The 27,434-nt window shown below is 39.4% G+C and overlaps 1 protein-coding gene across 1 annotated transcript in view; it reads left to right on the top strand.

Annotated features, from left to right (window-relative positions):
- Positions 1-17,998, top strand: part of LOC127574005 (peroxidasin homolog) — a 256,921-nt gene extending 238,923 nt beyond the window's left edge. Inside the window, exons 22-23 of the mRNA XM_052022598.1 lie at positions 12,821-12,934; positions 15,953-17,998. Coding sequence (XP_051878558.1) covers positions 12,821-12,934; positions 15,953-16,066 — 228 coding nt within the window. The 3' untranslated portion in view covers positions 16,067-17,998. The remainder of the gene's footprint in view (positions 1-12,820; positions 12,935-15,952) is intronic.
- The last annotated feature ends 9,436 nt before the right edge of the window (positions 17,999-27,434 follow it).

The following is a 27,434-nucleotide window of genomic DNA, read 5'->3' as shown; positions in this document are numbered from 1 at the left end:
GATAGAGAAAACAAGCAGGCTGGTGTCTCTCTCCCTTCTCTCTCTCTCTTTCTTCTTCTAACTTCTTCAACAACGTCATTACGTCCTTTATCTTCTATTGACGTAAGCACGCCCCACACACACATACACACACACTCTCTATCTTAAAGGGACTTTCACTGAGTCCGTAACATTGTTGATTGGTCAGAGCGCAGCTCTTTTACCCACCTACAAGTTGATTCCTCAGGTGCTTCAATCCTTCCATAAGGATATACATTAGTTTGGAAATTTATAATTATGATATCTGATTCTAAAAACTGACCTAACTGTAAGGTCACATTAGGAAATTACATTAACTAAATTATTTAAAATAGATTATGACGCTTTAATATTTTCTCATCACTGTTTCCCCTTTGCATTCTTTTTGCTCTTATCTGTTTGTTTTACTTCTCGTCACCCTTTTCATCATCCTAAAATAGCTTTTTACAGCATGATGACCAAAACTGCAAACAATACCCCGGATATGGCTTGATCATTGCATTGTACAGTGTTACACATAACCTTAGTAAAACTGTATTCCACTGTTCTGGCAACATCCCCTTGTTTTTATTAGCTTTTTAATTGACTCACCATATTGTCTAGACAAAATGTGTCAATGCCATAAAGAATGCTAATCTACCTCAGGAGTCTGAAGCACGATAAACCACTTCCCTTTGGTTGAATTAATTCAATGGAGTAATCATAACAAAAAAAACATTCTTTCAACCATAATGCCTTAGTTCCCCTTTATTCTAAAAAGCCTTTTATGCAGCAGGAATGAATTGCTATCTATTCAGTCTCTCTCCATGAAACCCCAGGAGTAGCCTAACAACACTCACTTCCAGTCTTATTTTATGTTTGCAAGATTTCCATTCATTTATGCAGGATTCTATCATGTTGCTGAAAATCCTCAAAGGGTTTTGCTTTGATAACGAATTACCTTGAAAGAAAGTGACTTTTATGTGAGCAAACAAAGCCTAATCTCACAAAACCTATTGAGATGAATAAATAGCTAATTTATTTTGCTCATGTTGGTTCAGAGGGGAACTTTAGATGCTGGGGAAGCTCTTGTCTCTCTTCCAAATGTTGTTGTAGGAACTTTAATTTTAACTGAGTAACCAGAGCAGCCTGAAAGAGCTGCATGATGTTTCATTTGCAGAAGTTTTTTCTTGTTGTTTATTTTCTTGGAATTTGGATATTGCTGGCAAGACCAACACATTGCCCATCCCTAATTGCCTTTGAGAAGGTGGTGTGAGCTCTTGAAACTCTGCAGTCCTTCTGGTGAAGTTACTCCAACAATGCTGAAAGGAAGGACATTCCAGGATTTAGAACCAGTGATGATGAAAGACCAGCAATATATTTCCAAGTCAGGATGGTGTGTGAGGAACCTGCAGTTAGTGACATTCCCATGTGGCTCCTGCCTATGTCCTTCTCAGTAATGGAGATTGAATGTTTGGGTAAAGCTACCTGTGTAGCCTGTGTGATTATCTACTGTGCATTTCATTGATAGAACCCACCGCAACCACTGTATAACAATGGTGGAAGAAATGAAAGTTTTGGGCAGTGAATAGGGTGCTAATCAAAGGGACTGCTTTGTCATGGATGGTATTGAGCTTCATGAAAGTTGTTGGAACTGCGTGTATTCAGGCTAGTGAAGAGTATTTCATTATGCTTCTGACATATGCCCTGTAGATGTTGGATTGTCAAGAGGTGAGACATTCATCACACAATACCAAATCTTTTGTCTAGCTTCAGTAGCCACAATATTTAGAAAGTTGGTTCAGTTGAGTTTCTGACCAATTGTAACTCCAGACTGTTGATAGGTTGGAAGATTAGGTGATGGTATTGCCATTGAATGTCAATAATAGCTGGTTAGATTTTCTTGTTTGAGACATCATTGCCTGGCACAATTCATGTGTAAATGTTAAACATAGAAGATAGAACATTACAGCACAGTACAGGCCCTTCTGCCCATGACGTTGTGCCGACATTTTATCTTGCTCTAAGAACTTTCTAACCCTTCCCTCCCACATAGCCCTCCATTTTTTTATCATTCATGTGGCTATCTAGGGGTCTCTTAAATCTCCCTAATGGATCTGCCCCCACAACCTCTTCCGGCAGTGCATTCCACGCACCCACCACTCTCTGTGTAAAAACACTTACCTCTGTAATCCCCCCATACCTTCCTCCAATCCCCTTAAAATTATTCCCCCTTGTGTTAGCCATTTTCGCCCTGGGGAAAAGTCTCTGACTTTCCACTCGATCTACGCCTCTTATCATCTTGTACACCTCTATCAAGTCACTTCTCATCGCTCCAAAGAGAAAAGCCCTATCTCACTCAACCTATCCTCCTAAGACATGCTCTCCAATCCAGGCAGCATCCTGGTAAATCTCCTCTTCACCTTCTCTCAAGCTTCCACATCCTTCCCATGATGAGGCCACCAGAAATGAACACAATACTCCAAGTGTGGTCTAACCAGAGTTCTACAGAGCTGCAACATTACCCCGCGGCTCTTGTACTCAGTACCTTGACTAATGAAGGGCAACACACCATACGCCTTCTGAACCACCCTAACAACCTGCAAGATCCCTCTGTTCCTCCACACTGCTAAGAGTCCTACCATTAACCTTGTATTCTGCCTTCAAATTCAATCTTCCAAAGTGTATCACTTCACACTTTTTCCTGGTTGCTCTCCATCTGCCACTTCTCAGCCCAGGTTTGCATCCTATCAATGTCCTGTTGTAATCTACAGCAACCTTCTACATTATCCACAACACTACCAACCTTCATGTCATCAGCAAATTTACTAACCCACAATTCCACATCCTCATCCAAGTCATTTATAGAAATCACAAAGAGCAGGGGTCCCAGAACAGATCCCTGCAGAACACCACTAGTCACTGACCACCAGGAAGAATATGCTCCATCTACAACCACACTCTATCTTCAATGGGCAAGCCAATTCTGAATCCACACAGCCAAGTTTCCCTGGATCCCATACCTCCTGACTTTCTGAATGAGACGTCCATGAGGAACCTTATCAAACGCCTTACTATAATCCATGTACACCACATCCACTGCTCTACCTTCATCAATGTGCTTTGTCACATCCTTAAAGAATTCAATCAGACCCGTGAGGCACGACCTGCTGCTCACAAAGCAATGATAACTGTCCCTAATAAGCCTGTGCTTCTCCAAATACCCATAAATCCTGTCTCTAAGAATCTTCTCTGGTAATTTGCCGACCGCTAACGTAAGACTCACTGGCCTGTAATTCTCAGGGTTATTCCTACTCCCTTTCTTAAACAAAGGAACAACATTTGCCACCCTTCAATCATCTGGCACTACTCCTGCGGCCAGTGAGAATGCAAAGATCATCGCCAAATGTCCGGCAATCTCTTCCCTCGCTTCCCGTAATAACCTTGACTATATCCTGTCCGGCCCCGGTGATTTATTTATTGTAATGTCTTTCAATAGTTCCAGCACATCCTCTTTCCTCACATCAACATGCCCTAGCGTATCAGCCTGTTGAACGTCAAGGTCTCTCTCGTTGGTGAATACTGAAGCAAAGTACTCATTAAGGACGTCCCCTACCTCTTCATATTCCAGGCACATGTTTCCTCTTTTATCCCTGCTCGGTCCTACCTCACTCTAGTCATCCTCCTATTCTTCACATACATGTAGAATGCCTTGAGGTTTTCCTTAATCCTACTTGCCAAGGCCTTCTCATGCCCCCTTATAGCTTTCCTAAGTCCATTCTTAAGCTCCCTCCTGGCTACCTTGTAAGTCTCCAGAGCCCTGTCTGATCCTTGCTTTCCTAACTTTAGGTAAGCTTCTTTCTTCCTCTTGACAAGATATTCTACATCTCTTGTCAACCACGGTTCCTTCACTCTACCATCCTTACCCTGCCTCAATGGAACAAACCTATCTAAAAACCCATGCAAGTACTCCCTAAACAACTTCCACATTTCCGTGGTACACTTCCCCAAGAACATCTGCTACCATTTATCAGCCTCTGTCTGAATATTGTTTAAGTCTTGCTGTATGCAGACATGGACTGGTACATTTGACTCAAGATTGGTTGTGGATTTGAACATTTTACAGTCATCAGCAAACATCACCATTTCTGAGCTCATGATGGAAGGAAGGCCATTGATGAAGCAGCTGAAGATAGTTGGGCATTAAAAAATACTCTGAGGGATTACTACAGTGATGTCTTCTGGAGGAGATGGTTGACCTAGAAAATCACAACTACCTTCCTCTGTGCAATGTATGAGTCCAACCATTGAAGTGTTTTCCTTTTGATACCCATTGCCTTCTGTTTTACCAGGGGTCCTTGATTCCACATTCAGTCAAATACTGCCTTAATGTCAAGAGGAGTTGCACTCAGCTCACCTCTGGTACTTAGCTCATTGTTTTTTGTTTGGACTAAGGCTACGATGAGGTCTCAGACCATCAGACCATAAGATATAGGAGCAGAATTAGGCCATTCAGCCCATCGAGTCTTCTCCACCATTCAATCATGGCTGATTTTTTTCAACCCCATTGTCCTGCCTTCTCCCTGTAACCCTTAATCCCCTTACCAATCAAGAACCTATCAATCTCTGCATTAAATACACCCAATGACTTGGCCTCCACAGCCCTCTGTGGCAATGAATTTCACAGATTCACCACCCTCTGGTGGAAGAAATTCCTCCTCATCTCAGTTTTAAAGGGACATCCCTTTATTCCAAGTCTGTGCCCTTGGATCCTAGACTCTCCTACTAATGGAAACATCCTCTCCACGTCCACTCTGTCCAGGGCTTTCAGTATCCAATAGGTTTCAATAAGATTTCCCCTCATCCTTATGAACTCCATTGAGTACAGGCCCAGAGACATCAAACGCTCACTCTATGTTAAGTCTTTCATTCCTGGGATCATTCTTCTGAACTTCCTCTGGATTGTCTCCAGAGCCAGCACCTCCTTCCTTGGATATGGGACCCAAAGTTGCTTACAATATTCCAAGTGCATCTGACCAATGCCTTTTAAAGCTTCAGCAGTACATCCTTGCTTTTATATTCTAGTCCTCTCAAAATGAATGCTAACATTGCATTTACCTTCTTTACTACTGACTCAACCTGCGAGTTAGCCTTGAGGGAAGCCTGAACTGGAACTCCCAAGTCCCTTTGCATCTCTGATTTTTGAACTTTCTCCCATTTGGAAAATAGTCTACACCTTTATTCTTCCTAGCAAAGTGCATAACCCCACACTTCCCTACGCTGTGTTCCATCTGCCACTTCTTTGCCCACTGTCCCAGTCTGTTCAAGTCCTTCCATCGAATCCCTGCCTTCACAATACTACCTGTTTCTACACCTACCTTGGTACTATCTGCAAACTTGGCCACAATGCCATCAGTTCCTTCATCCAGATCATTAATCTATTATGTGAAAAGTTGTGGTCCCAACATTGACCCCTTTGGAATTCCACTGGTCACCAGCAGCCATCCTGAAAAGGACCTCTTTATGTCCATTCTCTGACTTCTGCCAGTCAGTCAGTCTTCTCCCCACAATAGTACCTTGCCTGTAACACCAAGGGCTCGTATCTTGTTTTGCAGCCTTGTGTGTGGCACCTTGTCAAAGGCCTTCTGAAAATCCAAGTAAATAACATCCACCGACTCTCTTTTGTCTAACCTGCTTGTTACCTCCTCAAAAAATTCTAACAGGTTTATCATGCAAGATTTCCCCTTAACAAAACCATGATGACTTTGTCCTATTTTATCACATACTGCCTGGTACTCCAAAATTTCATCTTTAATAATGGACTCTAAAATCTTAACAACTACTGAGGTCAGGCTAACCAGCCTATGATTTCCCGTCTTTTGCCTCCCTCCCTTCTTAAACAGCGGTGTCACATTTGGAATTTTCCAGTCCCCTGGGACCCTCCCAGACTCTAGTAATTCATGAAAGATCACTACTAATGCCTCCACAATCTCTTCAGCTACCTCCTTCAGAACTCTGAGGTGTAGTCCATCACGTCTAGGTGACTTATCCACCTTTATACCTTTCAGCTTCCCCATCGTCTTCTCCTCAGTAATGGCCATTACACTCACCTCTGCCCCCTGACTCTCTTGAACTTCTGGCATGTTACTGGCATCCTCCACTGTGAAGACTGATGCAACTCCGCCATCTCCCTGCTCCTCATTACTGCTTCTCCAGCATCATTTTCAAGCGGTTAAATGTCCACTCTTGCCTCTCTCTTATCTAAAAAAAACTTTTGGAGTCTTCTTTTATATTATTGACTAGTTTATCCTCGTATTTCATTTTCTCCACCCTTATAGCTTTTTTAGTTGTCCTCTGTTCACTTTTAAAGGCTTCCCAATCCTTTGGCTTCCCACTAATCTTTGCCATATTGTATGCCTTCTCTTTTGCTTTTATACTGTCTTTGACTTCCCTTGTCAGCCATGGTTGCCTCATCCTCCCCTAAGTGTTCTTCTTCTTCCTTGGGATGAAATGCTGCTCTGTCTTCCGAATTACTTCCCAGAAACTCCTGCCATTGCTGCTCCACCAACTTCCCTGCTAGGGTCCCCTTCCAATCAGCTCTGGCCAGTTCCTCCCTCATGCCTCTGTAGTTGCCTTTATCTCAACTATAATACTGTTACATTAGATTTCAGCTTATCTTTCTCAAACTGCGGGGTAAATTATATCATATTATGGTCACTGCCTCCTTAGGGTTCCTTCACCTTAAGCTTCCTGATCAAGTCTTCCTCATTACACAACACCAAATCCAGAATTTCCTGTTCCCTGGTGGCCACTACCATGAGCTGCTCTAAAAAGCCATCTCGTAGACATTCCACAAATTCTTTTGCTTACGGTCCACTATCAACCTGATTTTCCCAGTTAACCCGCATATTGAAGTCCCCCATGATCACTGTAACATTGCCTTTTTCACATGCCTTTCCAAGATCCTGGTGTATTTTGTACCCCCACATCTTGATTACTATTTGGAACTCCCATCAGGGTTTAGAACCATGAAGTTCAGCAAAATCAGCATAATGTTGGTTATCAGTGAGCAGATTATTAGTGTGTGAGTGTTAGTGATTGGATAGATGCCAGTGTTCTAACTATACTGGGACCAACAATCATTACTGCATCACCTTCAATTATTCTGTGATGCAATCTGAGTATCAGAATGGATTCTCATCAAGTTCTAAACCTTTAGAAGCTAAATTGTAAGCAAATGAGATAAGTTGGCATTTGAGACTGTGAGATAACAAGATACTTATAGATGTTGAAGGCTCCAATAGCATATCTTAATTCAAGATTTCAAAGCAACCCTGAATATATGAAATGACCTCAGATGTAGAAAGTGACATGTGCCCTTAAGAGGCATACCTTGGGGTCATTGTGGGGTATTGAACAGCATATCAAAGACCATTTCATTTAAGAGCCTGACACTGCAAACTTCAGTATAGTCCAATGCTCAATGAGTTAAGGTAGACAATGTTTAGGACCGTGGCTGGGACCAGTGGATTCAGGACAAGAGAGGCAGTCAGGGCCTGGTGGCCATCTGGGGATCAGTTTTTTTGTGTTTGGGGGAGGGGAGGAGGTGTTAGGTGGAAGGATTTGGATGTAGTATGTAGGTAGGCTGAGAGATGTACCTGGGCCTGGGTAGATGTAGCAGTCAGGGCAGCATTGGAAGCTGTACTGATTTGGTAGTCAGGAGTAAGGACTTGGGCCAGTCAGGGGATTGGGGGAATTGGAGGATAAGGTTGCTGGAGAATGGGTAAGGGACCAAGGGAGAATGAGTAATAAACAGATGTCCTTGAATGGGAATTGCCTAAACTATCATTATTAAAATCAGGATGTTCCAGGATATGTCTAATGGTAGATGTTCCCAGGATAATGTGAATAATTTCCTCAGTAAGACTTCCAGCTGTTGCATGGGACGTGACATCATTTGAAGTTCATCTAATGTGGAGATTACATCAGATGAGCAAGGGAGAATTTTGGCCAGAAGTACCTGGTCAAATTTCTAGAACAGCATGATTCAATTGGAAAAAGGTCAAAATTGTATTCTGATCCAGGGAAAAAAATTCCAACACATGGTGCTGAAAACCCAATGTCCCGATTTGAATCTGCAGCCTACAGCCTACAATGGCCATCCCTTAAATAAATCTTAATATATTCTTGTTATGGGGTTCCCTATAGTAATGAGCGGCTGTGATTTCATTACGAGCCATTTTGTAGTTGTCACATATCAGTGGAAAGTAGGGAAAGGAATTGCATCCATTAGTGTCCACCTGATGTGTGACTTAAGACAGCAACTCATTTACTCCTATGCCAGGATCGTGACGACACTCACAATACCTTCATGCCACAGCAATCTGCTATGCCAGATACATTTGAGCCACCATAAAAAATCAAAGGGAACCATTTTTGTACTAATGGCTATCTACTGATGAAAATACTAATGATTTGTGTAGATTCTCATTCCTTCAGATTAACATTTGAAAATTTGATGACTTTTAAAGTAATCAAAATATTTTTATTACTATAAATAAAGATGAGGCACAGAGTGGCACAGCTAGTAGAGCTGCTGTCTTGCACCTCAAGTGAACTGAATTTGATCCTGACCTTCGGTGCTGTGTGTGTGGACTTTGCACATTCTCCTCATGAATGCATGGGTTTCCTCTGGGCTGCTCCAGTTTCCTCCCACATCCCGAAGACATACAGGTTGGTAGGTTAATGGCCACTGTCAATTGGCCTTCGTGTGTAGGTAAGTGGTAGAATCTGGAGAATAAAATGAGATTAATATAGGATTAGTAAAAATCAGCACTTGATGTTTGCTGTGGACTCGGTGGGCTAAAGGACCTGTTCTGTGCTGTATGACACTATGACTCTTAAAAATAATGAAGTTTTAACTTTTGCCTTAAACCTATGTGTGTTCCTATTTTTATTTAATTTCATGCAAAGTATCTAAAACATTAAAACAAAATTAATACTTACTGCTTCTTGGTTCGCTAACTGTGAGAATTGTTGAACTTGAGTGGCCGTTCAGTCAGACTGATCGCATCTCTGTTGTTGGATGTCACAGATCCCCTACAGCAATTTGTACCACTCCAGAGAGTCTGCTGAAGCTATATGGGAAAGTTATTTCAAATAAATCCTGTCCCTTTAAGTGCTGACTGGAAAATCTTCATCAACTCTTCAGTATGTGCTTACATTGGAAAAAGTGGATCAAAATATTACAAGGTTCTTTAAGCAGCTGCTCAAATCCTAAAATCAGATTTTCACTTTACTTTCCACAAATGATTGTAGAAGTGTTCTCATACAGTTTAACAGTCTGAGAATTATGTAATCAATTGGTTTCACAGTAAAGATTCTTAATATTTGCAGATTTCCTTGTTACTTCAATATGCTTAAATTTCCTTGAACCAAATTCAATTAAGATGTTAGCCTTATATAGTAACCGCTAAGGAATATACTGAGAAACTGGTTTTGATTTCTTCAATGTTTCAATAGGCAAAGCAAATTTCAGAGAAAATCAATAGAAGAGAAAATCAAGTAGAGTTCTGAATGATTCATTATTGCTTGATTTGAGTCACCATCAAAAACCAATTTCATCCCATGGCTCTATATCTCACTTTCTGTGTCTGCCTTATACATTTATAATCTCACATAAGAGGTGTATAGATAGAACAACATTTTGCTGCTGAGGAATTAGCTATATCTCTTCATATTTTTGTGTATAAATGTTGTGCCTGTCTTAAAATGCTTGCATCTATTTCTTGTTGAAGTCTCACCCATCAAATAATTGGACTGTGCACTTCCTGTCACCATTTGCCCGAATCCAGATTTCTTCTCCTGCTGTGTTTCCCTCATATCTTGACTTCAACTATACAGTATGTGCAACCCACCTTTATTGTTTAACAACAGAAGTTAATTATTATATATATGATACCAAAAGATTATGACTTTTGACCTTACTAAATAACTCCCAATGAAATGATCATTGCAAAATTGGTTAGGTTTGCAGATATCCTTTCATGAGTACAAAAGTATACACAATAGTTTTGAAAATCAGAAACAGAACTACAGATGCTGAAAATCGGACATGAAAACGGAAAAAGTTGGAAACACTCAGCAGGTCAGGCAGCACCTGTGGAAAGAGAAACAGAGTTAATGTTTCAGGTCAAAGACCTTCCATCAGATCCACAATAGTTTTTATTTCACCATAGTTTTCATTTAAAAAATAAGTCATTGTCAGCAGCCCTCTACAAAGTCAGTGAACTATAACACAGCTCACAAACCTCTTAATTCATGGGCTTCATTTTGATTTCTGGGGCTTTGGGACTATCAAAGGCCACTGAGCATGAACAGCTCTCTCAGTCTTTCTACGGGGGCCTCCCCAGTACACTTTGCTTTATTACCTCCTCCCATTCCATTTTCCCCCAAAATCCTTATCATTTTCTGCAGTTGTTCCCCCCCACCCCCACTATTCTTCCTCTTGTTGTGGATCAGCAGGCGAAAGGCATGGCAGCTGCCTACCTAACCAGCTTTAACCAATGTGAAAAGTTCAGGTAGAATTTTAACACTCTTGAAAGGGAGCAAACCAGGACCACAATCTCTTAGAGCAAGGATATATTAATTTTGTTTGGAACTTCTGATTTGACATCGGTATTTTATGCAGCACTGATTTAGTATGCTGAAAATCCCTAAAGCCCAATTTTTAGGCACGTATATTTGACACAAGTTGCCGGAGAGTCAAAAAGACAGCCAAGAGCAAATGTCAATTCAGCATCTGGGACCTTGTGCACCTCAGGTTCCAAGTTCAGGTAAATCTTTTTAAACAAACATAGTAATTGCTACCGGCATTTTAAGGAGACTAGATTGGCACTGATTGAGTAAGGAGAGCTCAGTATTTCACAGTTGACTGCAAACAGATGTGAAGATCCCTATTCAATTTGGCAAAGTACCTAAAGCCCTGGATGTTACCTTTCCTGCCTTTACACACACAGCCTATGGAGAGATGCCAACAGATATTGTTTGTTGTATGGCATGTGCCAATTAGGTAATATTTACCCTATATTTGAATGGAGGCCATTTAGGTTTGCTAAACTGTTAATACATTCTCGGTCAAGAATGTGTTGTTTGAGGACCCTCCGCTGGAAAATTCAGGAGAACATGAGACCCAATACATTTATATGCTACAGGTCATACATCAGAAAAAGACTCTTCCTTGTGAAAACTGCTATTAGTATTCTTGCACAATTATGCCTGTTCTATACCAGTAAACTGAGCCAGCATCAACCAATCACTTTCCTGAGAATTCAAAATGGTTTGACACAAATACAAGAGATGCAAAAAAAATGTGCTGTAGACTGGGAACTGATTGATGTAGTGCCACCTTTCTGTGAGCTTTTCAATTTGAATTCAATTGTGAAACCATTTGGAGAGTCAAAGACTCAATGTGAGTGACATGATATCTGTGATTTTCCTTTTGGTCATTGATGTGTCTGATGTGCTAATGCATGGAGGAGCACTTAGAACTAAGAATAATGAGGGGATTAAGATAAGATTTACGGTGATCTCCTGTACAAAATCAATTATCAACATCCATCCTAGATAATAAGAAATACATGTTTAAATCATGTTTTCTTTGCAACAGAATTCTTTAGTATTCTACAGGTGAATTTGGAAGGTCAGTAAAAAAAAAATCGATAATATTTAATATTTAATTTCAGTCAGCTTGATGTGAATGAAATTAATACAGTCTACTTAACTGTAATATCATTAGCCTTTCTTGGTGTCACAACACAAGAAATCAGTGATAACAAGCTGTTAACATGCAAATAGAACAAACAAGGATAACATTCTGGTTGATTTTATAATACTTCCTCCCATATTTAATTAATGAAATATGAAATGACACACAACTATTTTCAGCAATCCTGTAAGCCTTGATATTAGCTCATTGATAGGTGAGCTATTTTTAACTCCAGCTCGTGCAGGGCAATTGGGATCCTGATTTAAATTTAACTTCTACAGTTATACTCTTCAGCTTCATCAAGCAAGTTCAGCCTCACTTTTGCTCCTCTGTACCCCCAACTGCCATCGCCCTGTTCAGATACTCATCTGCAGCCTGTTCCCTCCAATAGCCAAAAGTCATCCCTGAATGTTGCCAGTTAAAGCTTTTTGTGCTGCTTTTCCCGGCCAGTGGATGCCCAGTTTGTCAATCTGCCCATCAGCCTGTTAAACAATATTGATAATGAGGTCCTGCCTTTAAATCCACCTCCCGTTTCAGCTTTTGCCCTCTTCTGCTTCTTCCTCACCTCCTTCAAAGTATCTGGACGAGATTTCAACTTCCTTCTGATGGATGAACAAACATTGCTGGGAGAGAACAAATATCTGACTGCCAGATAAAAGAGGTGAAACGTTGACCCTGTACCAAATGAAGATCTTGCTCTCCAGAGGGCTGAACTATATAAAGCAGAAATTATTCTTTAATGTTGAACTGAGATTCCCACAATGCTAAAAATTTTTCTTTCTTTTTCATAGCAGATTTCACAAGTTTTCATAAGCAGAAAAATTAGCTGAGTGTATTTTAAATCTGAAGAATTAATCAAACTGTTCAATCTCTATGGTGCTGCAGAAGTTATATCCTGGCAACAAAGTTGCTCTTTAAATAATAAATAACACATTGATTTGTGAAAGGGCTACTTATCTTTAACGTTAACCATCCTCTGATGCAGATAATGATCAGTAAGAATTCCATGAAGCCTAGTTAGCACATATAATGTTTATGTATCTCAACTTTTTCCAGATCGACCAACTGGAGTCACGTCTGAAACAACATGGCTGCACAGATGAATTGGGAAATCACATGAATGAAAATGATCATTGGAAAAAAGAAGACTGTACTTCCTGTTGGTGTAAGGTATGGATTAGATTACAGATAATATTCAGTTGTGCAATACAGAATATTTAAAGTATTAGCATTTCAAGGGTTATTAAGTGTATATTTTTCACCCAGCAATATTTTGCTGCTGGCATTATCATTGATCTTGAAGTGATGAATGCCAGATCTAACCTAAAGCTGATCAGTTAATTGAAGTTATATATTTTATAGAATAATAGAGAGAAATTCAACTTTGAATTGTAGTGTTAGATCCAAGTATGGGTATTGGTCAGGGGCTCCAGCAACCTTTGTACATTTAATTCTATTGATTTTGCTGGAGCTCAATATGTAGAGGTGGGATTTACTCCTTTCACCTGGACCCAAAATTTCAACTGTCCATTTCCCTCCATAGATGCTGACTGACCTGCTGAGTTCCTTCAGCATTTTGATGTTTGTTCCAGATCCCAGCATCTGCAGTCTCGTGTGTCTCTGGGTATTATTCCCAGCTGACAATATAAATGGCTAGTGCTGGTGACCAAAGATGAATCACTCCCTAGTTTGTCTTTAACATTATACTGTACAGAAAAAAATAAAATCACTCAACACACTTCTGCTGATGTTAAGTTTCACTGACTTCCTTCCACCTAAGAAAGGAGATGCACCTTGTTTTGCACTCTTTGTTCCTGGTGTATTTGTCTATAGCTCTGCAATGGACTTTGCTGAGTGTTAGGAATCCACAGAGCTCACATGTCCACAGATATTCCTGGAATCATCCATCCTGTGCATGATTGTCCTGTTTTAATTGGAGAGCATTTTCTTTGCCTCCGTTTCGGGATGTTATTTTGACTTAAAGCACCCAACAGAAAAATGGCACAATTGCATCAGCTGCCAGCTTTACAAACCATCTAATTTTATTTTCCATTAAAGTCCACAAAGGGCAAAACAGTTGATAAACCTGATTGTAATATATTTACTTAGTGGTTGGTGAGATTAAAAATTACACTCCTCTGAATCAGTGGGGGTTCAAAGCTCAACTGCTTCAATGAAATCAGGGCCCCTGTATTTTTATTCCCAAGTCTCAAACTGATGTCCAGTATCTACCAGTTACAAAAGGGGAGTGGGCAGGAAGAACCAGAAATTTGCTTGGTACAGAGGATGTTTGACATGATTGGCTGCCAAGCCAAGCCAGAGTTGACAGAAGAGCATGTCTTTAACACAAATTTTAACAAAACATGAGCACCTCTGTACTGTTATTGTTTTTACCTGTACTCCATCAATGCACTCTGTACTAACCAAATGTAACTGCACTGTGTAATGGATTGATCTGTATGATCATACAAGTGATAATAATAAACCAATACCAATACCCTTGCCCTGGACATCTTCATGTGAACATTTAACCATCACCTTCACCGTGTGCTTATGTGTGATGTGACAATGCTTGTACTCTAGCTTCCACTGTGAGGACTGGATCTCCCCTTCCCATGGCCTCTTGACTTTTTTTATAAGGAGGAGGTGTTTCCTACCCATCTCTCACTCAACAAGACATTCACAGAGGAAGCAGAGATGCAGGGCACTTTTGCAAAAGTTATGATGAAGGGTAAATTGGTAAAATTGGTTTATTATTGTCACATGTACCAAGGTACAGTGAAAAACTTGTCTCGCATACTGTTCATACAGATCGATTCATTACAACAGTGCATTGAGGAATAGAGTATTACAGTTACAGAGAAAGTGCAGACAGGTAGACAATAAAGTGCAAGGTCATAGTGAGGTAGATTGTGAGGTCAAGAGTCCATCTTAACGCACTAGGGAACCATTCAATACTTTTATAACTGTGGGATAGAAGCTGTCCTTGAGCCTGGTGGTACATGCTTTCAGGCTTTTGTATCTTCTGCCCAATGGAAGGGGGAGAAGAGAGAATGTCTGGGGTGGGGGGGGGGGAGTGTTGTTGATTATGCTAGCTGCTTTACTGAGGCAGCAAGAAATGTAGACAGAATCCAAGGAGGGGAGGTTTGTTTCCATGATGCTCTGGGCTGTGTCTACAACTTGCTGCAGTTTTTCACGGTCATGGGCAAAGCAGTTACTATACCAAGCCATTGATGCATCCAGATAGGATGCTTTCTATGGTGCCTTGATAAAAATTGGTGAGGTTCAAAGGGGACATGCCAAATTTCTTTAGCCTCCAGAGGAAGTAGAGATATTGGTGAGCTCTCTTTGGGTCTCTTGTCAATATGATTGGACTAGGACAGGCTATCGGTGATGTTCACTCCTAGGAACTTGAGGATCTCAACCCTATTGACCTCAGCACCTTTGATATCCCAGATCTGAATCATTAATTCCTTCCACAGAAGTTGATTGACCAGCTGAGATTTTGTAGCATTTTATGCTTTTATTTTAGATTTCAAGTATATGCAGTATTTTTTGATTTCCCGTATTATTACTACCTGCCTTCAGTTCATTGTATTTTCCTGGCCGCTTTTAGTTCCATTTACTGTTTTTCTGATGGATAATTAGACTCTGCACCAAGGGTAGTAGCATTGTCTCACATAGAAACATTGCTGCAGGGTTGTAAAGATAAATTGCAGTAATATCGGTGGAAGATCCACAGGAAAACTCAGATCAGCATAAACCACTGTCTTTCACCATTCTCAGACTTTAGCCCCAGCTGAATACCTTGGATGAGTTTGCAGGTTTGACTGCTGAGCGTACTGGTCTGAGTAATCAGCAATTAAAAATCCGCCTGCCCTCTTCACAACTTCAATATGGCTCACAGTTTGTTCCAGATAGCATGCTTGTATAATTTTCAGAGCAAGACCTTTTAAAAATAGAAACTGAAAAATTAATCTTGCTAATTTACATTTTAGATTCAATGTACATTTGAGGTAGAAATAAAGCGAAAATAATCGCAATATATTCCCTACTGTGAAGAATAAACATTGACAACTATGATGTATGATTGAAAGGCAGTTTTCCTACAGGAGTGTGCATAGGCAATGACAATTATTACAGCTAGAAACATACCTTGACACTTATTCTGTCACTTCTGTTTCCTAGAATGGCCAAGTTACCTGCTATGTGGAGAAATGCCCCCTTCTGAAGTGTACCAAAACTATCAAAAAGAAAGGGAGATGTTGTCCTGTCTGTACAAAGTCAAAAAGCAAAAAATGATCATCTGTGCTGTTCTGAGAAAAGCTGTCTTCTGGGGGAAAGCAAAGAACAAAACAATTCTTAGCCTTTTGCATCACCTACTGATGTCCAAAAACAAAGTCAGAGAAAAGAAAACTTTCTATTCACATTCTGGCTACTGCTGCCTTTCTGCACTCATCCCTTTTCCATTTTAAGCAATGTCTCACATGCAAGAACATGTCAGTTTAATCAAAGTACAAAGGTGGCCCTTGGTAATGAATTATGAACTAACCTACTTGCAGTCTGAATGTTAAGCTGTTCACACTAAAAGAGTATAATGATATCTGTAAAGACCATTAAAATTTATCACTGTGTCAAGATATCCTTTTATGTTAAAACATATTACATAGATAACACAGTTAGGATTGCATTTTTTATTAAGTTATTATTTGAAACAGTGATAAATATTATGGTAAAGTTAACTGAGAAGTGATTATATTGTCTTTGTGTACACTGTCCAGAGACTAACCATTTGGTATTTTCCATCTGTGTGGTCAGAATATTGTTCATGAGGAAGCTTCAAAAGCCATGATGGTAATGGTGTAACGATCCATTGCCTTCATTCTACCAAATGTACCTCACACCTGCACGAAACCAGGAATGTACTGTGCAAAAATATGGTGCTGATCATTTTGCCTCAAAAGTGAATTATTGTCAGGTTATATTTTTGTTTCTAATTTTATAAAGGTTTTGTATCAATTCAACTATAGTACCAAATATAACGCTGATTTGATGTAACATTTGCGATGTCAGTTATAAAGCCTAGTATTAAAGTAATTAAATACCAGGCTTTACATTATCATTTTAAGCATTGTACAGAGAATTTTTTAAAAAATGATTAAAACACATTTCATGAACACTATGAATGTTTTATGTGACATCATATGCTTTGATAAATGGTGCTGCACATGGTGAAACTTACAACTATACAGATGCAGTTCTTTCTTGAAGAATAATTGATATTATTTAAAAAGATTGCAAGTTTGCAGGCAAATTGTTATCAGTGACCTTAATACTTTAATAATTTTCATTCTTGTTAAATGTATTTCACTGCTCATATTTATACACTAGATTTGACAATTTTAGTGCATTCATTAAAGTAGAAATATAAAGATTATATTTATCTTTATATATTCATGTGACTTTTTTTAAATAGTAATTTTATTTATATTAATGCACCTGACAAAATAAAAGCCTAACCTGGATCTGATAAAATCTTATCAGGTATTGACATCACTGTTTTGAATGCCCACGTTTGCCAATGCAGTTTCTTTTTAATTAATGTCATTATTATTCAGGAATGATACTGACTATGGAAAGCTTTAGCTTCAATATACAATGTTAACCAAGCAATAAATATTAAGCAGGTGAACTCCCCTATTCTTCATAATGGGGCCATCTTTTCTAATATATCCACTTGTTTTTGTGCTCAAATCTCTGGAGTAGGACTTGAAACCACAATCTTCTGACTCAGAGATGAGAATGCTACCTGCAAGTCACAGCTGATACCTTTTAACTTTCCTTTTAGACTTTTTTGCTTATCGAAAATAGCCCTCGCTTCTCAAGTTTCTACTTATCATAAGGGGAAGCTAGAAAGGGAGAAAGGAAAGAAGGTTATGTTAATTGGATTGGATGAAGTAGATGGGTGAATGGAGGCTAATGTGAACTATAAGCATTGACACTGAGCAGCTGGCTTTTTTTCTCTTCTGCTATTCTGTGTAACAACATTCATCGAAATGTTTCTTGTTTATGTAATGTACAAGCCTTCTGCATACCAGCTATGGCTTTAGTGTACAACAAAATGTACTGTAGATTTTAAACAACTTTCTTATAAAGTTACAATGACACCACGATGCTGATGTTGTCTCTGAAAATTATATTTGGTCTGAGTACATTTCAGTGATTACATTTTGTCTGTAGTGTCAGCAAAATGCACACTATTAAACAATTTTAATGTGAAGCGACTAAAGTGCTTTATTGGCAAAGTTTTAGTACTGAAAAATATTGACTCAGCGATTATTTTTAGATAAGCAGATACAATGCATTACTGTTCACATTAAGTGAAGGTAAATATCTTCATTGTTATCTACTCTTAGGCAGTTTCTTGGTGCTGGAGATGACTTAGAAGACATCGATCCAGTGTAAATTGGTGGAAGGATTGGAGGGTAACTGTTTTACTCAGTGATTAACAGTGGTCTGGAATTAACTGCCTGAAAGACTGGTGGAGACAGAAAACTTCGATTTGTTTAAGTACCTGAAAGATCACTTAAAGAGCTGTAACCTTCATATCTTTGGACCAAGAGCTGGGAAATGAGTTTAGGCTGTCCATTTGGAAATCCAATTTGCATGCAATGGGCCAACTGGGCTCTTTCTTTAGGGACATAAGAAATAGGAAAAGCAAAGTGCTGTTGGACTCTTCTTTCCTGATCCATCATTCAACATGACCATAGCTGATCATCCATTTCAGTATCCACCTACTTCCCATATTCATTGGTTCCTTTATCATTAAGAAATACATCTACTTCCTTTCTGAATATATTTAATAACTTGGTCACCACTCCCTTCTATGGTAGAAATGTTCATAGGTTCACCATCCTCTGGATGAAGAGATTTCTCCTGATCTTGGTTCTAAACATCATGCCCAATATCCTGAAGCTGTGAGTCCTGTTCCAGCCATCAGGAACAATCTTCTTCTATCTAATCTGTCATCTCCTGTTAAAATTTTCTCGGTTTCTATGAGATCCCCTCTCATTCTTCTGATCTCCAGTGAATATAGTTCTAATTGACCCAATTGCTCCTCACATACATCAGATCTGCCACCCAAGAATCAGTTCAGTGAACCTTCATTTCAGTTCCTCTATGGCAAGAACGTCCATCCTCAGATAAGGAGACCAAAACCACAGATAAAACTCCAGATGTTTCACCAAGGCCCTGTAAAATTGCAGCAAGACATCCTTGCAACAAAGGTAAACATAAAATTAGTCTTCCGAACTATTTTCTGCACCTGAATACTTGCTTTCAGCAACTGGTGTTCAAGGACACTCAAATTTTGTTGCACCTTTCATTTTTCAATCTATTTCCTTTCAGATAATAACACGGCTTTCTATTTAGGAACCAAAATAGATAACTTCACAGTTATCCACATTAAATTGGATCTGCCATGCATTTACCCTCTTGGTCAGCTTATCTAAATCAGACTTCCATTTAATCCACACCCCACCTTTTTTCCATGTACTTATCTGTGCAGAGAGATATTTATTTTAATACCTGGTGATCTCAATCATGCAAAGTGATCATAAAGTATATTCCATTTGAAGTAGCTTGAAGAGCTGTTCATATGTTTAACAAAATTAATTGTCAGCTTGTGATGTTAACAACCAAGGGGTGAACTGCAGCATGTATCATTGAGTCACAGGGCATAGAAACAGGCCCTTCAGCCCATCATGTCCAGGTCAACCATCTAGTACCTATCTACACTAATCCCATTTAGCCACACTTTGTCCATAGTTTTCTATGCACATGTGGTTCAAGTGCTTGTCAAAATACTTCTTAAATGTTGTGAAAATACCTGCCTTTGGGAATTTTAAGGAATTGTCCTCTCCCCCAGATGACTCCTTTAATGCACCATTGATTATATTGAAGCAAGTTCTCCACTGGACAGATATGAGAGGGAGGAGATTTCAAGCCAAAATGTTAATGAAAGCACAGAGGTGAATTTCACAACTCTGTCATTCATGACAACCAACTCAAAAAGGAATAAAACTTGCAGCCTTAACGGATGTCCTTTCATGTTTAGAGAGTTCTATGTTGATTGTAACGAACATACTTGATGGAACATTGTACAAGAGGTAAAGTTGTTTCAAAAAGTGACAGCACTAAAGAGAAAATTATTTCAACAGAAGTGGGATTTGCCAAAATCTGCCTTGCAGCCATTATCCTGATTGAAAGAAAGAATAAAGACATGGTATATAAATGCAAGAACCTTAAAAGAAATATCAGGTAAGTTTTTATCTCTGACCTGCTTTCAGGGTCAATTAGCTAAGCCAGAAAGCATTTTAGCAGAAACCTCTTACACTAATCTTTTATATAATTTTTTGATAGCTTCTTCTGCTCTTTCCTTTCAACAGGCAACCTTCTCCATTCTCTTTCACATCCATGAATTCTTAATGTTTATACTTAATAGAATAGTAAAAATGTACCACATCAACTAATTTATATTTCAGTAGTAATGATAATTACAATCACCTCCATATGCCAAAACTTCATTCTATGTATTATCCTCTTAGGTTATTTGCAGATCTATAATAAACTATCATAACAATTTGATATTAGTAATATGAAAATTGTATTTCATTGATGGATTAGTTTTATTAAGCCACTCTTTCTCCACATAAAACTGTTAGTTTTAAGATTCTTCATCACATTGTCACACTGCTTCAAGTAGTTTTTCATCACCTACTTCCCACGTCTCTCACAGCACACAATATTAGTTCCGTGAAAGTGAGCAGGTATCATTGCAATGCCCTGTTGTTTTTGAATGAGCTGCAGGCAGTTGTACAGCAGTTGATTGGCACCTTTTTTTTTATTTTCATTTAAATGCAAACTCTTGATTTTCTGCTTTTCTAAGCTCTGCCATATTTCCCTTGTGATAATGCATAGTACTGAGCGTTAAACACCAAAGCACATTGCCATTGGGCCAATGCCACACTATCATGATTTATCGACATGTTGGTGGTATATGGTATTGCAATGTAATTTAATTAATCCATTGAGAAGTATTGTGTAACAGAGGTGGTGAGTTCATGAAAATTGAATTGCAAATTACACACTACGTCATTACACAAGTAACTCTGAATCACCTAAATTAATTACATTGGCCTTGTTAAGAAACTTTTATAACATAACACAGTAAAATTTGTGAGGGGAGCAGTATTTCAGGAACAAAGCAACAGAGCAACAAGGCAGAAACAAGTCACTGCAGTCAGCTTACGTTTTAAAGTTACCTACTAATTATAAAGTAACCATTTTCATAAATTAAGTTGATAGAACAATTTGATGATTTTTAACTGTTATTGCATTAAAGTTACTCAAAGGCCACATGTAATTGCTAGTAAGCTTTCTAGATAATTTCCCATGCTCATTATTTAATATGCTGCAGCTAAAGCACAGATTTATTTAAGCGAAACAAATATAATTCATTAACCTTAGATTTTGACTGAAATAGTTATGCGGAACTCTGTTAGGAATGCTACAGTCTGAACACAAACCTTGTTTTTTCTCTAATTAAAACATCTATTTTCCATCCAAAGAAATGCTGACTTTTTACTGCATGATTAAATACCTGCCAACAAGGCAGCACGGAGTTCTGCAGCTACATGGAAAAACTCTCCCACAATCCAGGATCCAAAAACTGACTCACTTGCCCTGTTTACACAGCTGGTGGCAATTCAATTGGCAGCCTCCAAGTATGAACTAAACACTTCTGCTGCAAATTGAGGTGGCTGATTCAAAACTTTACAATGGTAATTTGTAACAGAAAACATTGTTGGGAAAGCACACTCACACACAACACAGGACTTCAAATTCCACCTACATCTTACTTCTGGTATATTATGCACATATGATCTAGAAGACCTGCTCCTGTCATCCTTTACTGGAGTGGCCACACAAGCAAATAGGGTGGTAAAGAAGGCATATGGCATGATTGTCTTCATTGTTTAGGGCATTGAGTTTAAGACAAGGAAGTTGTGCTGAAGCTAAACAACACATTGGTTAAGTTGCACTTGAAGTATTGTGTGCCGTTCTGGTTGCCCCATTATAAGAGGTCTGTGGAAACATTGGAAAGGGTGCATAGGAGGTTGACCAGGATGCTGCCTGGATTAGAGGGTATGAGCTATGAAGAGAGCTTGAACAAACTTGGGTTGTTTTCTCTGGAGTGCCGGAGGCTGAGGGGAAATCTGATAGAAATTTATAACATTATGACAGGCATAGATAGGGTAGACAGTCAAAATCTTTTTTCCCAGAGTAGAAATGTCAAATACCAGAGGACATGCATTTAGGTGAGAGGGGGAAAATTTAAAGGAGATGTGCAGGCAAGTTTCTACACAGAGAGTGGTAGGTTCCTGGAAGGGGCTGCCAGGGGTATACGTGGAAGCTGATATGATGGTGGCATTTAAGAGGCTGTTAGACACATAAATATGCAGGGAATGGAGGGATATGGATTATGTACAGGCAGAAGAGATTTAGCTTAATTCGGAATTGTGTTCAGCACAGATGTCATGGGCTGCACTGTTCCTGTGCTGCACTGTTCTATGTTCTATGTTTACCTCCCAGGCATCCTGCAACCAGGCATCATTTTTGTTTGATGTTGAGTGATACAAGAAAAACTTTGGTCAAGAATTACCGATCATATAAAATGGCTGAGAAATTCCTCAACATTCCACCCTCTCCCCTGGTGCTACTGTACTGGAAGTGTACCAGATACTGTGTTAACACCTATCACTAAAATCTCCATTGTCCCTCCAGCAAGACAGCAGTGGTGGAGTAAAAGCACCCCTGAGCAATATTTGTGACATTACTATAAGCTCTATATTGGGTCATATACAACACCTCTCTTAAATTATATTTATCAACTTGGTTATTTACAATTGGGACTGCACTATCTTTCACTCCACAACTTCTGGCATCCTAAATTGGATATATGTCATTGCTTCTTCATGGTCACAGGGACAGAACCTTGCACCTCGCTATCTAAACGTTTTATAGGAGTACCTTTATTGAAAAGATTGCAATGGTTCTAATAAGTAGGTTGCCACCAGCTTCGCAAATTCAACGAAGAAAAGGAAACAAATGTTGGTCTTATTTAAGATGCTCATACCTAGAGTGTTTACAACAATGACTAAGTTCTTTCTGAAATCCAGGCAGAGATACATTAGTTTATTCTAAGACAAAGAAAGGTTTTAGTTTGTCTTCCTCATTCTCTTGTTACCCTGTGATTCAATCTAACCACAGTTGAATAAAATAACCAATTGTCTTAGATATTAAAGTGCACTAATCAGTGAGAAGCAAGATTACATAATCCAAGAAGAATGAAAATTTGAGTTCTAATCAGTGCTGAGATTTTTCACCCTGTTTGTTGGTGGTGCTGACATAATTTCAACAGCCCCATTTAAGTAGCCAGTTACATGACAATGGGCACATATGAAGACAAATTTGGAACTGTAAATTATGTTTAGAATACTACAATAGTTCATTAATTCAGAAAACATTCAAATCATTAATTTAAATATTTGTCTGTATTCAGCTGGATTGATTTTGAATTCTTCTTATAGTTTGGCATTAGATAAGATAAGATATCTTTATTAGTCACATGTATATCGAAACACACAGTGAAATTCATCTTTTGTGTAGAGTGTTCTGGAGGCAGCCCACAAGTGTCGCCACACTTCCAGCACCTACATAACATGCCCACAACTTCCTAACCCGTACGTCTTTGGAATGTGGGAGGAAACCAGAGCACCAAGAGGAAGCCCATGCAGACACGGGAGAACGTACAAACTCCTTACAGACAGTGGCTGGAATTGAACCCGGGTCGCTGACACTGTGAAGCATTACGCTAACCGCTACACTACGTGCCTGCCCTTATACTACCATGCCTGCCCTTTCCACTCAGGTGGTGATTACGTTGAACTTGATTGGCTTGCCTTAACTGTGTACAGATATAATTTCCTGGTATGTATATTGGTGAAACTTCTCTAAATTAAAGATCACAGCAAGTAGCTCCTTCTGAATTCACATGTAATGTCACTCTGTCCATATTAGCTCTGCTTGTGCACGTTATTTATTAGTTAACCTTCCTACAATATTGTTACCTCAAATCTCTTTTCTGGGAAGTCTGCCTGTATTGTCAGCTCCTTCTTGTCATAAATGTACAGCAACTCAGGCTCTACTGTGTCTGTCTCTTTGATTCATTTGAGCAGGTGCTCCTGAGCCAGCACCTTACCTATTGTTCTTAGTCAGCTATTAGAGTGGCTCACAATCTCACTGCAATGAGGTTAGGAACTTGCTCAGATAAGTGACGAATCCAGAGAGTGTTGCACTCCTACAGCATCCATTGGGCTCCATCACCACTTAACCTTCGCTGACCTGGCTGAAGAACATTGCCAGTGATCAATTGATACATGAAGGAGAATTCCTCCATTTTGAACTTCATCTTTTGCATTTTGAACTTCTGTTGTTTCTCCCTGCATTGGCTCTTCAGGACTCTCAGCTTCTGGCCTAACTCTATCGCTTCCACTGTTTCTAAATCTCCATTCACTAATATATCACCTGTTATTGGCATGATACCTTCCAGTGCAACATCCAGTCTTTGCAGAAATTCCTTTGGTGTTGTGTTGTTACCAAATATCAATGTTCTCCAACAGTATCTACTAAATGTTGCGTTGAAGCAGATTAAACATGAGCTCTTCTCATCAAGATCTCCATGTCACATTCCATCCCTTGCATCCAGCTCAAGTCAGGCTAAATGTCAAGTTTTATACAATATGGCCTGTACATTTGAGCTGACCGAGCATAATGTTGAAGTTGTTGGCTTGGGAAAGGACCCTACTGGTAGCTCAGCGGATTTAGGGAGCTTTGCAGAGACAGTATTGGTGGTATCCCTTCATTGCTTTGATGTGTCAAGTGTAGGTAATCTATGAGTCTGAAGCACATAGAAAGACAGGGATCACTGCTGCCCAGAAGTCCATGAGTTTTTTAGCCAGGTTTGAGACTTTGATCTCTGAATACCCTTTTGCCCAGATGGTGCACTGAATGGGGTGGTGAATTTCATTAACAACATCTGGATAAGTTGAGGGTGGTTCCTTAGACATAGGAGTGGTCCAGGTATTCTAGGTTTATATCATATAACTTTCTTGAGGAAGTGGGTGGTCTGTTGTGGTCCCATTGGTTAAAGTCACGACTTGCATCATTTAGTCGTGGAGGCAAATTTCTGTGGGCTGCCAAATTTGAGAATGGCATTCCACAATCCTTCTGGTTTAATGGAGTTAAAGGGATTTGTGTGGTCAAAAAAGGCCATGTACAGCAGTTGTTGTTTCCCTCTGTATTTCCCTTGGTGATGATGAGAGGTGAAGATAATCACCACTATGTCAATCCGTAGATTGACAGAATCCACACTGCAATTCAAGGACCAGCTCTTTGACAACTGAGCAAACTACTTCAGTGACTGCGGAAGACCCGGTGATGACTTTCCTTGTTGTAGGCAGTGGGAAACTTTTCTGCAGGAAAATGGATTTGTCTCATTACTTGAGGATGGTAATGATTATGGCATCTGTGACGTTCCCTGGCATGTTCTCCTCCTCTAGATAGGTGAAGACAAATAACAGTACTTTGATATATAACTTTTACTGTATTATATTAAATTCTAAGTTATTGACATAACCTGCTTTCTATTCAAACTGATGAAGTTTGATCTTTGTGGCAGGACACCATTAAACTTCCCACCTAACTGTCCCAAGAAGGATCTAATTTATTGCAGGAAACAGGTTTAGCTCAGAAGCTATTTGACAATCTTGGGCAGCTCCAATGTATAACACCAATGCACCAAGTTGACATCATGCTTGATATGTTACCCCACTTCAAAACTCTTTGACTTCCCTTTCTGTTCTGCAATATTTATGTGTTGTACTGTAAAAGCCCAGGCCAAGCAGTCTTGCAGGTCTTTTGTGTTCTGATGGCCCAGCATTACTTCAACACTATTTTTGACAGTGGTATCAATGTCTTACCAATGGCTACTCTGCCTGGGTGTCTGATTGCTTTGCTCAGCTTCCTTACTTCACACAGTAACTTAAAGCTTTCCCTTTTCTTTACATTCCTTCTCTAGCTAAACCAACCAAGCGTCACATGCTGGGCCTTTAACAATTAAAAAAGAAACACTTTAAAATATTCAGTTAATGTCCATTTCATCTTCCTGACCTCACTGCTAAAATAAGCTTAATTGTCTGATGCTTAAATTCAAGAATAACACAAAATATCACTCTTTTGACCTGTATTTTAACACTATGTAATAAACTGATGGGAACTGTGTTCAATACTACAAACCCCATGCAATTAACTAGCTTAGTCATTAGCTCTAATAACAACATTAATCTCTCAGCTCGTTATTTGCATTTAGACATAACTGATTGCCAGTCAATATTCTCAAATACATAGTATTCAAAAGAGAGCAATGTCTTTGACTTCCCTGGACCCAGCTCCAAATACAGCCTTATGAACCGTTGCAGTATTAGGGCATTGCTATTGCAACTCTTTTCGAGACTTGATAGGCTTAAAAATATTATTTCATGCCATCACTCAAAATTCAAGCAGAAAAAAAGAAGAGGTAGTACAGAACATAATTTATTCTGAATTACATGCTTATTCAGCTGCCTTGATCGATCATCATGGAGTTCTTGATTCCTGACTCTGAACTATGCTTCTGCATAACAATGCTAACCAGTGAGTTAACTTGTGTCCAGAAGGATTAAGAGAATTTAATTTAACAAACAGAGAGAAAGAAAAAATTCTCTGTAATATTCAGTTATTGTGTTCTGCAATAGGAGACTGTGCTAGGGACACCTTTCCTTCAAATGACCTGATAGGCAAGGTACAGCCTCAAAAATAAATTTCTACTCCACAAGACTCAAAGAGTCATAGAGTACTGCAGCACAGAAACAGGCCATTCAGTCCATCTAGTCCATGCCACCTGATCTTCTACCTAGTTACATCTACCTCCACCCAGACCATATCCCTCCAAACCCCTCCCATCCATGTACCTATCCAAACTTCTCTTAAATGTTACAATTTAACCCGCATCTACCATTCCACTGGCAGCTTGTTCCACACTCGCACCAGCATCTGAGTGAAGAAGTTTCCCCTCAGATTCCCCTCAAATAGTTCACCTTTCATCCTAAACCTATGTCCTCTAATTCTAGTCTCACCCAACCTTAGGGGAAAAAGCCTGCGTGCATTCACCCTATCTATACCCCTCATAATTTTGTATACCTCTATAAGATCTCGCCTCATTCTCCTGCGCTCCAGGGAATGAAGTCCTAAACTATTCAACCTTTCCCTATAACTCAGGTACTCAAGTCCCAGCACCATCCTTGTAAATCTGCTCTGCACCCTTTCAAGCTTATTGATATCTTTCCTGTAGGTAGGTGACCAGAACTGCACACAATACTCCAAATTCGGCCTCACCAACGTCTTGTGCAACTTCAACATAGCATCTCAACTCCTGTACACAATGCCCTGATTTATGAAGGCCAAGGTGCCAAAAGCTCTCTTTATGACCCTATCTACCTGTGATGTCACT

Source organism: Pristis pectinata, chromosome 9, assembly GCF_009764475.1.
Source record: "Pristis pectinata isolate sPriPec2 chromosome 9, sPriPec2.1.pri, whole genome shotgun sequence".
Taxonomy (NCBI): Eukaryota; Metazoa; Chordata; class Chondrichthyes; order Rhinopristiformes; family Pristidae; genus Pristis; species Pristis pectinata.
The sequence above is the reverse complement of the archived record's forward strand: the minus strand, read 5'-3'. Positions and strand labels throughout refer to the sequence as shown.